Genomic DNA, 15098 nt, shown 5'->3' on the forward strand with positions numbered 1-15098 from the left:
GAAAAAATGCTATAAAGTGTAAGTATCATATGGGCATACAACTATTATTCCATTGCTTTATTTTAACATATATAACTAATATCTTTTAATTAATTTGCTTGCTATATATGCATATAGATATATTTACTTATTTATTCCTTTTCTAAAATAACCTATTTAATGAAAATGTAGCATGAGTATGCACTCACATACTTTCTACATAAAAAATGTCCTTATACCTTATTTTGTTTTACCCTTATTTTTCATTACATTTGAAAAATATAAGTGATACAAAAATTATGTTCAAAATTTTGGCTATAATTATTCTTTTTTAAATAACTTTATTTTTTTCTATTCTTTATGAGGGAACATATATAATTTTGTTTATATTGGCACAAAAAGGGTATAAACTGCATAACTAATATATATATGCATGTACACATATAACTTAGAACAGGAATATGTAGATATATCTATTTCATTACAGCAACTGTACTAGAAAGGCAATAAAATATAAGCGTAATATATTTTCCTCGTCGATTCAATGGAACCAAACATGTTTTTAAATCGTTCTTCATTGAATTTATTTAATTTTAAATGCTCATGTATAAGATCCTTTATAACCAAACAATTTTTTTGTTGAGAAAAGAAAATGGAATTTAAAAAAGTTATAAAAAAATAAAACAAGATTAAGAATATGGCAAATTTGTTGAATTATATAAAATTTAAAAAAAAAGTGAAAAATAAAACAAATACAAGACAGATATGCATATACAACATGGCTCATCATTATTTTTTTATTCAAAATTATGTATCATATACTTTTCATAATTAAGTAATAATTTGTAAAAAAAATATATATGACTCACATGTGTATGCATAAAATATTAAAGAGGAATTCATAATGCTTCTTTATTTATATCAACACACGAAACAAATAATATAAAATAAATTCTATAAAAATCGAAATAATTACATAGATAAATATTAAATTTTTCTTGATATATTTCAATAAATTTAATAATCATTATGTTTATATTCTTTTTTTGTTCTATCCATTTTTCATCATTCTCTAAAATAACATCTTCATAAATTTTTTTGTAATCTATATCACCTTCTTGATCGTTGATTACTTCTTTATCATACCTGCAAATGGAAGCAGAAGTAAAAAATGTTGAACGAGCACAGTAGAGTGTGCATATATATTGAGAAATATTTCATATGTATCTTTATTATTGCAAAGTGGCAATTTCCTCAAACATTCTTTTAACTTACTTGTGAAATAACTTAAAGATGTAGAGCATCGATTCCATTGGGTTGTTGTAAAAAAATACAGAGAGAAGAAACAAAAAAATAAAATGGGTTTTGGTTACATTTTTTAATGAAATTTCATTAAAATATGTATTTTTATACATTTGAAAAAGGTTTTGATCTTTGAATATAATATTAAAAGTGTTAAGAATAAACTCAGGCCCATAATTGTTGTAAAAAATTATAAATACTAAAGGCTTGATGAGCTTATAATTACCATGAGAATAAATTAAAAATATTTCAATTCTTTTATTAAAAGAAATCAATGGTAATAAATAAGAATAAAAAAGTTTTAAATATATAGGGTCATAACAAGATTTTATAAGTAAAGATTTTGCAACCTTTTCAATTACATTTATATTGTATACTATATCATTATATGTGTTTTTGTTAATATTTTGTATATTTTCATTATTTATATGCTTAACAATTTTTCCCTCCCTTTTACTAAAGAAATTATCATAGCCTTCTTTTTCATCGGCATTATTATGATGAGAATCAATTCCATCTTTTATCTTGTAATTAGTTTTTGTTTCGTCGTCATTTACTTTTATTTCATCTTTTAGAAAATTGCCCAATAAAGATGAAGTACTATAATCCATTCTAATGTCCTTACTTTTTATTTTCAGTTTATCAAGGAGGTTATTATTTTGAAAATCACTAATCGATGGAATGCTTGATATTTCATTCTCTGTATAATTTGCATATAGGTTCATGAAATTGTCTAAATAAATATACTTATTATCCATAGAATTGTTATAAAAATCAATGGCATTTGATTCTTGATTCATATAAGTATCACCTTTTTCTGAATCTTTGTTACTACTGCTACATAATGAATATATATCATCATTCGCAAAATTGTTTATATCATTCAATTCACCAGCTTTTTCTTTATTTTCATTTTCCACATCATCCTCATTAGTAATATTTTTTGAGATATCTGCATATTTTAAGTTATTTGCTTTATTTGATTTGTTCGATATAATAAGGTTATCTCCCATCCCATTTTGCTTTATTCCTTCACAAATGGAACCATCATTGGGAATCGTTTTTTTGTAATATTTATGCACATGCAATAAAAGAAGTTTCAATTTAATTTCATAAAAATAATAGTATGGAAAATCTGAATCTAATAATTGATCTATTAATATTATAACCTTTATAACATTTTTTATATTAATTAAAATGTATATATCTAAATATATACTATGTAATGGATAATTTATTCGAGAGCATTGAGATACTAATTCTTTAAATTTTCTTTCTATTGATTTAGGAAATGAATATTTAAATATTTTCCAAAAATTTTGCATTATTTCTTCATCATTTTCATTATGTAAAATTATTTTTTTTTTTTTTTCATTTTTTATTTTGTCTTTATAAGTTTTATCCTCTTTCTGTTTGTCATACATTGCCATATAATTTTTATTGTTTACCTTTATCTGTTCCCCCATTTCATTATATATAATTTTTCTAGCCAGTATCATAAAATCTTTTATATAAAAATATAGATAATCAACTAAAGTGGATATATAATGTTTCGGTACAAATTTATTTTTATTAATTTCAATTCCATATAAATCATTATTTGATAATAATAAATTATAAATATATATAGAGAACTTAGAATAATACATTTTAACATTACTTTGTAAAGATAATAAAATACTTAAATGTAAATCACTATGATAAAATTTCTGTCCACCCTTATAAAAAAATAAATGTATTAAATTTAAGATTCTTTTAATATATAAAACTCTTGTAGATAATCCGGATAAAATAATAAATAATAATTTGCCTGCATTTTTATAAGACTCTAAATTATTATCTAATAGTAGCTCTAAAATTGTGGATTCTATATTTATGTAATATGAAAAATCGACTTTTTTTGCCCCCACATTATTAGGGTCCATAAATATTTCAACAAAATTCTTCTTCTTATCACATTTTTCTTTTTTGAGCTTAGACATTTTTTCATAAAAATTAAGCAAATAAATATAAGATCTATATTTCAATTTAGTACAATGTCTATACACTTAACAGTGTGTATATCATACAGATTGTAATTCTATTTCATTATCATATTAATTATAGGTTTGTTTTTTAAAATATTGCTTGGTTGTAACTCATTAAAAATGTAATAAATATACACATATATATGTGTGCACTTTATTATACAGTTAACTCATAAAATTTCACATATATTATTTGTTTTGAATTGTATTAAGGCGTTTTTTATATTTTCACAATGGCGTGAAATAAAAAAAGAATGTAAAATTGATTAAACAAAACAGTCGTAAACAAATTACATTGTTGCTACAAATTCAATAATTCAGAATTATGCTCATTCTATATTGTATATTATTGCTTGCTTTTTTAGTTACTTATCTTTTTTTTATAATATGAGTCTACAATACCAATAAAATTGGTTACACAAGTCAAAAAAAAACAAAAATATTTTTCAAAAATTAGATAACACACGCAAATAATACTATAATATATATTCCATATATATATAATACTAAATCGACAGTATAGCTAAAATTTTGAGATAGGAACATACTTGTTGGTATTATTAAAAAAATTGTACATAAAAAAATTAATTCTGTATTTTAAAAATTTTTTAAATATAATATAAAGTATTTATTTTAACTATAATATATATCCCTTAACAGTTACGCAAACTTTATTTCATCATTCGTAGTATATATTTAATAATAACATATTTATAAAGATTCAATGCTCTCTTTGCGCATTAACTTAAATATATTCAAATGCATATTATTATGTGTATATTAAATTCAATAGATTGTTTTTTTTTATACGAAAAGTTATGTAAAATAATTTTTTATTAAAATGCTTATGAATATATTTCTTCAAAATCAATGACTTTTATAGCATTATTATTTTAACACAACTTTAGTAAAAGGGGGAAGAATAAAAAAAAATAAAAGTTCGATTTTAATAATATTTTTTAATAATATTGGGCCAATATATATCTCCTTGATGTGAAAATAAAGGCATAGTTTTATTATCATAACAACAAACTATTTATTAAAGAAATATTTACAGGCTTAATAGTAGAATTAGCTTATTTTTATGTATCCAAAATATAGAAGGTAGAATGTTTTTTTAATCTTTTTTTATTTAATATGGATTTTAACTCGAGAAAGAAGAAAAATAAAAACAACTATGATTTATATAATGAAAATATAAATATATATTTAGAAGAAAATGACAATTATATCCTAGATTTAGAAAGCAAAGTCCAGACCTTAAAATTAGTAAACACACTTATTTTTATATTTACCATCAATTGCCTCATACATATGCATGTTACATATACCTTCAAAATTTAGATCAACACCTGTTTTAATTACATAATTACAATTGTCATACAAACAAAAACAGTATTTTATAGTTACTAATATTTTCAAAATAATTTTTCTTTTCTTTTAGATTGGGTCAAACATGCGAGATGAAGTCAAAACGTCTAATTCGCTTTTATACAATTTGGTAAAATAATATGAACTAAAAAATTGCGTGCATATTTGCTTGGTCTTTTTTTATCATATTTATATATAACCATATGGCTATTCATTTTTTTTGTGATTATTTTAGTCGGATCAAATGGATAATGTCAATAGAAAGCTGACAGGTGTTTATAGGAATGTTAAAAATCTTATAAAAAGAAAGGTAAGGGAATAGTGGGAAAATATTAAAAAAATATATATCAAATTACAAATGCATATAAACCATATTTAAACAAACAGAGTGACCTTACATAATTTTTTTTAATTTTTTTATAGGGGAATAAATATATGGTATACCTTGTATTATTTTTTCTATTTTTATTATTTTTAATGAACTATTTATACAGAAAAAACAGATAAACGATGTATATATTTGTGTAATTATGGTTTACACATAAAGAAATATATATACCATATAAATTTAATTTTTTTAAATAGTCTTTAATTTAAACATGTCCAAGCTGATAAATTTAAAATAAATTTATCATCGCCGTATTATATGTAATATGTATATATACATATAATTTATTTTATTATTATTTATTTGTTGTGCTCTTTTATTAGTTACCCATCTTCTATGGTTAATTGTTTTATTAATTACCATTACATTGTTATTCTTTTTTGTTTTCGATTTTTTTTTTATACCTTTCCTTTTTTGAGGTGTATTATTATTTTTTATTTTTTTGTAAACATTGATTTTATACTGAGGAAAAAAATATCCAGAGAAACATAATTAATAAATGAATGAGCAATAAGCAAAGAATGCTAGCAATAATATGCGCGCGCAATAGTATTATATATGCATATTAAAAAATGAAAACAAAGCGAATAAATTGTATTGGTAACTTTGCAATTTTGTAATTTTGTAACTTTGGAACTTTGGAAATTGGAAATCATTATTTTACAAAAGTAAATTCGCATATGTAAATGCAAATTGCCATATAGCTAGTGTGTACTTAATCAGTACAAAGAGCCCATTCCCTCTTTTTTTAAACCCAAAATTATTTCAAAAAATGTATATATTATAAACTGATTAGTAGCTATATATGTTAACAACTAGGTAGCTATTATACAAGCTTGTTGCTTGGCATTATGATATTCAATTTTCATTTGCACACACATAGTGACGAATAAATGATTTGCATAAAATGCGGTCGGTGTAATTCCCAAATTTACACCATTTTTGACAAAAGCAACATAAAGCTGAATAAATGCCATGATTGTAATAAGATATGTGATGAATATATAGAAAAAAATCCTTTTATAATATTTATGAATATACTATTTTTAAGACCAGAAATATATAGACATATTGTTTTCAATAGATTAAAATATAGTGATAAATTTATACATGTATTTTTTTTAAAAATTATAATAATATTTTTAATAATAAATGTATATTTACATCCAAAATTTGAAAATGATAATGCAAATTATAATAAATTTACAAATATATTTTTAATGAATACAGATTTAGATATACCTATTCAAAATACATCACCAAGTTATAATTGTTCTTCTTATACATTATTTGCATATAAGTATAACGAAAAGAATAATTTATATGGTTTATATAATATTTTCCATAATTCAAATATATCAAACTTAGTTAATATATATAAAAACAAACTTTTGACTTGTATTTTTGACAACAAATTTAAAAATGAAAACGTATGTATACCCAATAAATATAATAAATATGCCGATCACGATGAATGGATTATAAATTTATTATTACACAATAATAAAAATAGTCGTTTGAATACTCATAATGGGCATAAATGTGGGATGATTGAAGATGATGAGATAGATGAAAAAAAACAAAAAAACGATAACAATATTATTAATACAAAACAAACTAGCGATAATAGCATAAGTAATACAAAAAGACAATATAGAATAACAGAATATCTTGAAAATGGTATAAATTTTATTAAAAATAAAATAAAATATGAATCAATTTTTTATATGAAAAAAAGGAAAACATTGCTTAAAAATAATCTTATTACCTTTAAAGATTTTAATGAATATACTAAATTGAAACAAACAATAAATGTACATATATATGATCATAATAAAGGATATAAAATAACTTTTAATCATATTGAAAATAAAAAATATGATATAAATTATATAATATCCTATTTACGTAATATATTTTTTTATGAACAAAATGATACCCTTAAAAATAGCTATTTCGAAAACGAAGGAAATGTCTACATACAAAATAATAATAACAATGATGTTTGTGAAGAAAAACAAAAATATGAATTTAATGTTTTTGAAAAAAATAATTCAATGTGTTATGAATATGAAAATAGTGAATATAACATAAATGGGTTGGAAAACGTTTGTCCATATTTTTTAAAAAATATAAATTTAGTTCTTGATAAAACTAAGATGGCAAACGATATAAAGGATAAACAGAATATGGATCAAGACAATTTTAGTGTAGAACAAATCAGTATGTATTCCAAAATTTTATATTCAAATTTAGACAACGAAAAATATATTTTAAAAATATGTAATTCGTCATTCTCATTAAAAAAATTAAAATTAGTAACAATTAATTATTTATTATACTTTTTATTTTTATGTGCATTTACATACATTTTTAAATTATATCAACAACGAAAATACAAAATAAATATTACTATGGTTAAGTATAATTATCTGTTTATGCTTTTTGTATTAAGTAATTATCCATTAGTTATTTATTTTATTTTAAAGGTATTTAATTATAATTACATAAATATATATTTAAATATCTACACCCTTGTTTGTAACATAATAGCTTATCATATATTTATATCCAATGATGGGAATTACATTTTTTATTCTATATTTTCTGTATTAGTAAGTTACTTATTAAAAACTTTATTTATGATTCAAATAATCCCTTATATGTAATAAAAAAAAGAAAGGTCTACTAAAAATATAGTACATGAATTTTGATACAAGGGGGAATAGGCTCGTAAATTTTTTTTTTTTTAAATCATCCCCCCATACACATGCATATATATATATATATATTAATTTCTACACACCTTTTTTGACAAGAACTGTGTCCATTCTTGCTTATTTGATAATGCCGGTTTTGTTTCTTTCATATTGCATGATATGCTTTGTTTTTTATTACATTGTTTTACTTTTATTTTTGCCTTTAAAAAATTATATAAAAAACTTAAGCTTTTTTCGTATCTTTTAGTTATAAGTTATTAAAATATATGAATAGTATGCACATAAAAATGATAATTGAAATCAGTATATTCCTTTGTTGAAAAAAAAAATAAAAAATTCATAGGAATTATTCCATTTAAGTATTACAAAAGAAAAAATATAAATATATGAATGGGGAAAAGGCAAACATAATTTATAAGAGCATTATCCCCATGCTTTTGAAATAAAAAAATATACGGCAAACACATATACGTATATATATGTGCACACTTACAAAAGCCAAGACATATATTACATAACATATTGATCCTTTTGTGATGGGTTTGTATAGTGATAGTGTAAATCATATACATCTTCACCTTCAATAATTTTACTATATCCATCTTTATGTATATAAAAAACTCTTACTTTTCCACCTGAACCTCCATCTCTAAATGTGGCATGATAAATTGCATTTCTACCAAGTTCAACTGCTTCTTCAACTGATAAATTATAATCATAAGCGGTATCCAAAATCGAATAAGCATATGTACTACCACTACCACAACTAAATAAATTTCCTTCAACTTTTTTACCTTCATCATCAATATAAAACATATTAAAACCTGTATGATCATAACCACTTAATATTATACCACAACATAAACCATATCCTTTGTATTGATATAAAATATTACTTAATATTGTACTAGCTGCTCTAACTGATATTTTTTCATTATTTCTTAATTCATATATTTTAATTATTTGACCTAAATATTTTTCCCAATAAAAACAATCAGCTGCTCCACCTGCCATGGTTCCTAATATATGTTTATTTATTTCAATAATTTTTTCAACATTTTGAGAAGATATAAAAGATCCCATAGAAGCTCGTGAATCCACTGCAACAATAATACCTTCCTTAAATTTAAATGCTAATGTTGTAGTACCCTTATGAAAATCAAATAATTTTTTATTTTCTGTTTTTGCATATTTTATGAAATCTCTTGGAACACTTATTGGGGCTAAACAAAATTCAAGTTCATCAGTAGTGTTGACATTTTCTTCCTCATCGTTTATCAAATTATCAATTTGGCTCATAAAGTCAGTACTGTATTCCATCATTTTTGCTACACTCCTATAATTATTATTACTATCTATTTGAAATATGTGTATATGTTTATGATTATATAATAAACCTAAAATTTTCACAAAAGAGCTTTAAAAAAGCATTCAATTTTTTTTTACTTTAACAAAAGCTGTAATTATTATATATATCACATTAAATATATATATGCATAATTATAAATATTTTATTACTTTAATAATTCTTAACGTTTTTTTTTCTTTTTGCATTGATTTAATTCTTATATTTCCATAGATTGATTTATAAACCTACGAAATAAACTTAGGTGCTAATTTTAACCCTACTAAAAATATGTTAAAAAATATAAAATAATATGGGCTTATAGTTGAAAGTTAATAGGCTATATATGTAGCAATGCCAAAACTATATCGTGCATATAATATAATATATATATATATATATATATATATATTTTTTTTTACACTACATATATTTATACATAACTGCTGGTATCGCTTTATACAAATTATTTTTACTTAATTTATTTACTCATCCACAATTTTTATTGTGCTTGTTTGCTTATTATTTTTGTGTAAGGAATATTTTATGTTGTGGTTACGAATAATTGGTACGAACGGATGGGGTGTTTTATAAAGTATTAATATCAAAAACAATATTAAAAAAATATTAACAATTCAGTGGTATATTTGTGTTTTATTTTATACAGTAAAGGTTTTGCATTTATTACACTTGGGTGGGGATCTACATATAATTTATTTTCTTCAAATCCTTGTAAAAGCATATAAATATGGATATCAATTAATCTGAAAAAAGTTGCATATTTTAACACTATTTAAAATGTTTATTAAAACAGTATGTAGCTTTTACCTTTTTATTATTTAAGGTTATAAAATTTATATCATTTAAAAATTATTATTTGTCACCTTTTAGATAGGAAATAATGATAATAAAATTATAGGTATGTGTGACTTACCGCAATGGGATTTTCCCTTTCACAATTAAATAAATATAATATAAAAATTACAATTTTCATCATGCTGTTAGATATATATATATTAATAGGGGAGGTATTATGTTTTTTATTTCTTTTAAATGCTTATTCTTCTCATTATGAAATTTACACTATCTATATAGTATGTAAAACCAACATAAGCGCAATAATAATTATTCTTAGTATGGATACAATACAAATAAATACTCGTATGGAAACAAGCTTAGCTATTCCAGTGAGTTACACACATATGTTCCAACTGTTTGGGTCCTACGGTTGTAAAGAAACACTATTCTTTTTTAATCAGAATTTTACATAAACATACATTGTTTGAAAAATAAAATAAAAATAATACACTAGTTAATAAAACACATGAAATAGCGATTTCATTATAACACCTCTTTCCAATTGACAATAAATGTCTATACAACATATTTTTAAAAATGCGCTATATTTGTTCCGATATTTAAACCAAAAAATATATAATATTGGATATTCAATTGCTTTTTTATTTTATTATATCTCGAGTTTATGCATGTAACTTTGTAGTAAACATTTACTATTATGTTTAACCAATGCCCATGTTTTTTTCGCAAAATAATAAATGTAAGATTTTCTTGTATAAGTTCATAATAAATATAAGCATAAATGAATGATTTTACAAACAACTAATATGAATACCAAACAAAAAGGAATATGAGAAATATTACCCTCATAGGAATGTATAAAAAAATAGAAAAATAATAGATGAATGTGTATCCATTCCCTATATAAATAAAAAGAAAAAAATATATATTTAACTACATCAATTTTTCAAAATATTTGTCTATAAGAAACTTATGCCTTGTAATCATTCTGTGCTATTTGGCTATCAATAATCTTCTTTTCTTCCCTATTCATAATTTCCTCTTTCTCTGCTCGTATTTGCTTATAATTTTTGTTTTCCCATCCTGTGCCCCCTTCTTTCAAAACATTAGCCATCGATAAAAATATGTTCAAAAATAATAACATAACTATCATACTTGTAAATATCGTAAACAGCACGAACACTATATTTGTAGAAGTATATGGACTATCAGGTGATAGAGCACGCAACAAAATAAGAACAAACGCTATAATCATATCAACTACATATATAACCATAAGTGCAGTAACAATGTATAATATAATAAAATTCTTGAGTAATAATCCCATTAAAATACACCCAAATAATATAGCATATAATACAATATTAATTGTCTTCATAGTATCGTCGTTCTCTAAGAAAAATCCAAGAAAACGGATCAAAATTATCACTGCGGAAAATATGCATGCTCCTCCTAATGGCAAACAACAGCAATTGGACAATTCTCCTATACGTGGCATCTTAAATATTACGATTTAAATATAATTTTTTTTTTGTGTATGCAATTTTTTTATATCCGATTTTATGAGAGATGAATATTAAATAAAAATATATGAATATCTCGTGGTATTAAAATAAGTCATATTATATATATACATATGCATTCATACAAAATGGTTTTCGTGTTTTAAATTGCATTTGAATAAAAATTAATAAGTCCCACATATAAAATAAGATAAATATAAAGGTGAATAAAACTACATAAAAAAGTAAAAGCGTAAATTAAAAATACCAAAAAATTTATTTTGATAAATAGCCAATAATTGTTTTATATACCAATATAAAATTATTTCAAAAAAAAAAAAAAAATAAGCATGCACACAACGGATAAAAATATGCAAATCATAAAAACATAATTTTTTTTTTTTTTTGTTTATATTCCAAATATTTAACTTAAGCTATCTGATTTTATATTTAAGGATTTCTATGAAATCTTCATCATTATTTAATACATTTAATTTTTGGAAATAAAACATTAGGGAGTAAGAATTATGCTCATTTATCTTTTTATAATTAATTATGATGTAATTTTTTATACTATATATAATAAAATTATTTATGTGGTTTAATATTAAGCATATATTTAAAACTTTTATAATATCCTGAATTGAACAAACGTCATAATTATTTATGAACAAATTTATGTTATTCTCCCATAACTTTAAACAGCTAATTAATTTTTTTTTTAATCCTTCCGAATTTGGCTTGTTGGCAAAATTTAATGTATTGTCTTTTTTATAATTTTTATTTTCATAGCTATAATTTTCCATACTGTCTTTAATAAAAATTTGATTTACGTCAAAAATATCAAAATTAAAAATTGTATTATTTTCATAATTTTTTAAAAGAATGGATAAAGAATATAGGATATAAATTTTTAATTCATCTGATAACTCTATATTTCGAATTTGTGATATAAATATTTCTAATTTTTGCAAAGATATAAGTATATTATATCTTGAATATATATATAATATGTTACTTATTTGGCTTGCATTTAATAAATTTACATAACTTGTCAATTTATCATTAAAGACATTTAAAATATAATTAAATAAATTACCATATTCAATGTGATAATTCATGCTTTTATCTTTACATATTTCATTGTCTTTTATTTTTTTGATATTATTGCAGTCATCGCTTTCTACAAGGTCTTTTAATAAAGGCAAAAAATGTATACAATTAATAACTTCACTAATGCTACTTTTGTGCATGCAAATATTTAATTTGAGAGTTGATAATTTTAATATATGATTATAATTTTGATTGATCTTTATGTAGGTATACAATATTCGACATATGTCTACTAAATTTGCATCATCAAAAAGTGTAATAATTTTTTGAGATAATATTTTAAAAATATTCATATTTTTATATAATATACTTGCATAGCAGTAAGAGATTACACATATATCCCTAATATGTACATGCTTATGAGATACATTGTCAACTATTATATTATCCAATTTAATAAATAATTCTTCGTCCTGTATTTTACATTTAACTAAGGCATTTAAAATCATAGAGATTTCAACTATATTATAAAGTGTGTGTACTTTTTTTTTTAGTTCATCTTTTAACAAAATTATTAAATCATCTTTTTTTCTTTTTGAATAGCTAGATATTAGCATAGCTAGATTTGATGTATTGAGATATTCGCATTTTCTTTTTATTATGGGAATGAAACTATCATATAAATTTGTTTCATATCGAGCTTTACTTAAGCAAAATAAAAACGAAGCGATCTCTCCAACTTCAAATCTGTCTATTATTTCATAAGATCGTCTTTCCACTTGTTTCCAAATAAAATCATTTTTTATATTTTCTTTTAATAGCATATTAGAAAAAATGCATAGAACAGAGGAATTCATATGCTTAATCTTAATCTCATTTTGTATAGCTGTATTAAATTCATTTGCATTATTTCTGTATACAAAATAGGGGCTTATTTTTGTTAAATATCTTTTAAATATGCAATTTTTAACTTTATATACTTCTTTGCTTTCCTTTAAAATATTCTTAAGCTTGAACATTGACGTAAACTATTTTATTCAACCAAAATTGAATTTGTTATTATAAGCAAACATGGGATATTATGTATGTTCCCACATATGTATTCCTTGTATTATTTGATAATATGCAAGTAGGTCTATACATATTATGCTATATTATAGTAGGAAATTATTTTTTAAATAATTTTAATAACATATATTGCACATATTTTTTAATGAAAACATATTGTAGTGTTTAATTATTTAAACTTTGCATAAAATTAACAATAAAAACGTAATTCTTATTGTAAAAACATATTTTTCTATATTTTTAATTACGGTTTTTGAGTAAAAAGGCAATGCAACAAAAAAATGAAAAAGAAACAAGTGTCACAACAACCATATAACTATTACATGTACAATAGGCTCATAAATATTCCTAATATATATAGGCATGTATACCATAAATATAAAAGGGATATGCATATATTTTATAATGAAGTTCCAATTATAGAGTAACAACCACAAAGGATTTAATAAATAGCATATGAATTATGAAATGTTCTTAACAAAATATATTTCTCTTAATTTAAACAAATAACAAAAATGCAAAACAAATGTTTTTTATGTTGTATTATCGACGTATTTTTTTCTTATTAAATATCTAATATGTTTATCGAAGAATATATATATGTGTATGTATATATTACCAAAAAAAACGATCAAACAAAGTATACAAAAAAATAACAAATTTTAATTTATAAAACCATATATTATGTATTCTATGGAAATATATATAGTTTGTTTCTTTCTATTAAAAAACATTTTAATTTTAATTTTTTATTTTATATTTTCAAAAATATGCAATAGACGATTGATAATTCCACTATTGAATTTTTGGATATAACATAAATTAACACGTATATAAAACTGTATGCATTATATAATCATCTCCAATTTTTACGATTTTTTATGCTATACATATAAAAAATAATTATATATTTAGGAAAATAATACAAAAGTAAAAAAAAAGATATGAAAAATAATAAAGATAAATGATGATAGTAATAAACACATCATATAATAGAAAAAAAATTAAAACAATCCAATAAATATTTCAAGTTAATCGTATATTTTATCATTCATTTTTTTTATGAATAAAAAAATAAAAAATTAAACATAACCAATCCAAAGTACCAATACAGTTTTCATTCGCTCGTAAAAGATTTCATATTATTCAAATTTTATCATTATTTGCATCTTTATTATTTTCATTATAAACAATTTATGTGTTTTATTTCATGTTTGGATTTTTATAAAATTATATTCAGCATTTTGTTTATTATCAGCTTTTTATAATTTGGTTGATATATGTATATGCAAATATATTTACATACTTTGTGAGATCGAATATTTTTCTATTTCATCCTTCAAAAGTAGCATCCTTTTAATGGTTCGATATTAAATGATTTATTTGTTCTCCATATATTACATATCGAAAATATAAGAGGCACATGTATGTATATATAGTTATAGAGAAAGACCCAGACAAATAACCAAACCTTTATAAGTAGCGATCAATATAAACCTATCTGTTTGTTTGTTGGCTAGCTTA

General features: G+C 22.0%; 6 protein-coding genes across 6 annotated transcripts; 2 read left to right on the plus strand and 4 right to left on the minus strand.

Moving 5' to 3' along the window:
• Positions 1-878: 878 nt before the first annotated feature.
• On the minus strand, positions 879-3263 carry PCHAS_1210200 (conserved Plasmodium protein, unknown function; the record flags this gene model as incomplete). The annotated part of the gene is made up of 2 exons (XM_016798826.1): positions 879-1125; positions 1255-3263. 2 exons carry the CDS (start codon positions 3261-3263, stop codon positions 879-881), a joined length of 2256 nt encoding a protein of 751 aa, XP_016654193.1.
• A 1182-nt stretch (positions 3264-4445) lies between these two features.
• PCHAS_1210300 (BET1-like protein, putative) lies at positions 4446-5186 on the plus strand (the record flags this gene model as incomplete). Its single annotated transcript, XM_016798828.1, has 4 exons — positions 4446-4577; positions 4753-4809; positions 4915-4989; positions 5103-5186. The coding sequence occupies 4 exons, from the start codon at positions 4446-4448 to the stop codon at positions 5184-5186; spliced, it is 348 nt and encodes a 115-aa protein (XP_016654194.1).
• A 774-nt stretch (positions 5187-5960) lies between these two features.
• PCHAS_1210400 (protein ARV1, putative) lies at positions 5961-7736 on the plus strand (the record flags this gene model as incomplete). Its single annotated transcript, XM_728864.2, has 1 exon — positions 5961-7736. One exon carries the CDS (start codon positions 5961-5963, stop codon positions 7734-7736), a length of 1776 nt encoding a protein of 591 aa, XP_733957.2.
• A 561-nt stretch (positions 7737-8297) lies between these two features.
• On the minus strand, positions 8298-9110 carry PCHAS_1210500 (proteasome subunit beta type-5, putative; the record flags this gene model as incomplete). The annotated part of the gene is made up of 1 exon (XM_729693.2): positions 8298-9110. One exon carries the CDS (start codon positions 9108-9110, stop codon positions 8298-8300), a length of 813 nt encoding a protein of 270 aa, XP_734786.2.
• Positions 9111-10921: 1811 nt separating this feature from the next.
• On the minus strand, positions 10922-11449 carry PCHAS_1210600 (conserved protein, unknown function; the record flags this gene model as incomplete). Its single annotated transcript, XM_732606.1, has 1 exon — positions 10922-11449. One exon carries the CDS (start codon positions 11447-11449, stop codon positions 10922-10924), a length of 528 nt encoding a protein of 175 aa, XP_737699.1.
• A 438-nt stretch (positions 11450-11887) lies between these two features.
• PCHAS_1210700 (heptatricopeptide repeat-containing protein, putative) lies at positions 11888-13525 on the minus strand (the record flags this gene model as incomplete). Its single annotated transcript, XM_727927.2, has 1 exon — positions 11888-13525. The coding sequence occupies one exon, from the start codon at positions 13523-13525 to the stop codon at positions 11888-11890; it is 1638 nt and encodes a 545-aa protein (XP_733020.2).
• Between the last annotated feature and the right edge of the window lie 1573 nt (positions 13526-15098).

This window comes from Plasmodium chabaudi (genome assembly GCF_900002335.3).
Source record: "Plasmodium chabaudi chabaudi strain AS genome assembly, chromosome: 12".
NCBI classification, from domain to species: Eukaryota; Apicomplexa; class Aconoidasida; order Haemosporida; family Plasmodiidae; genus Plasmodium; species Plasmodium chabaudi.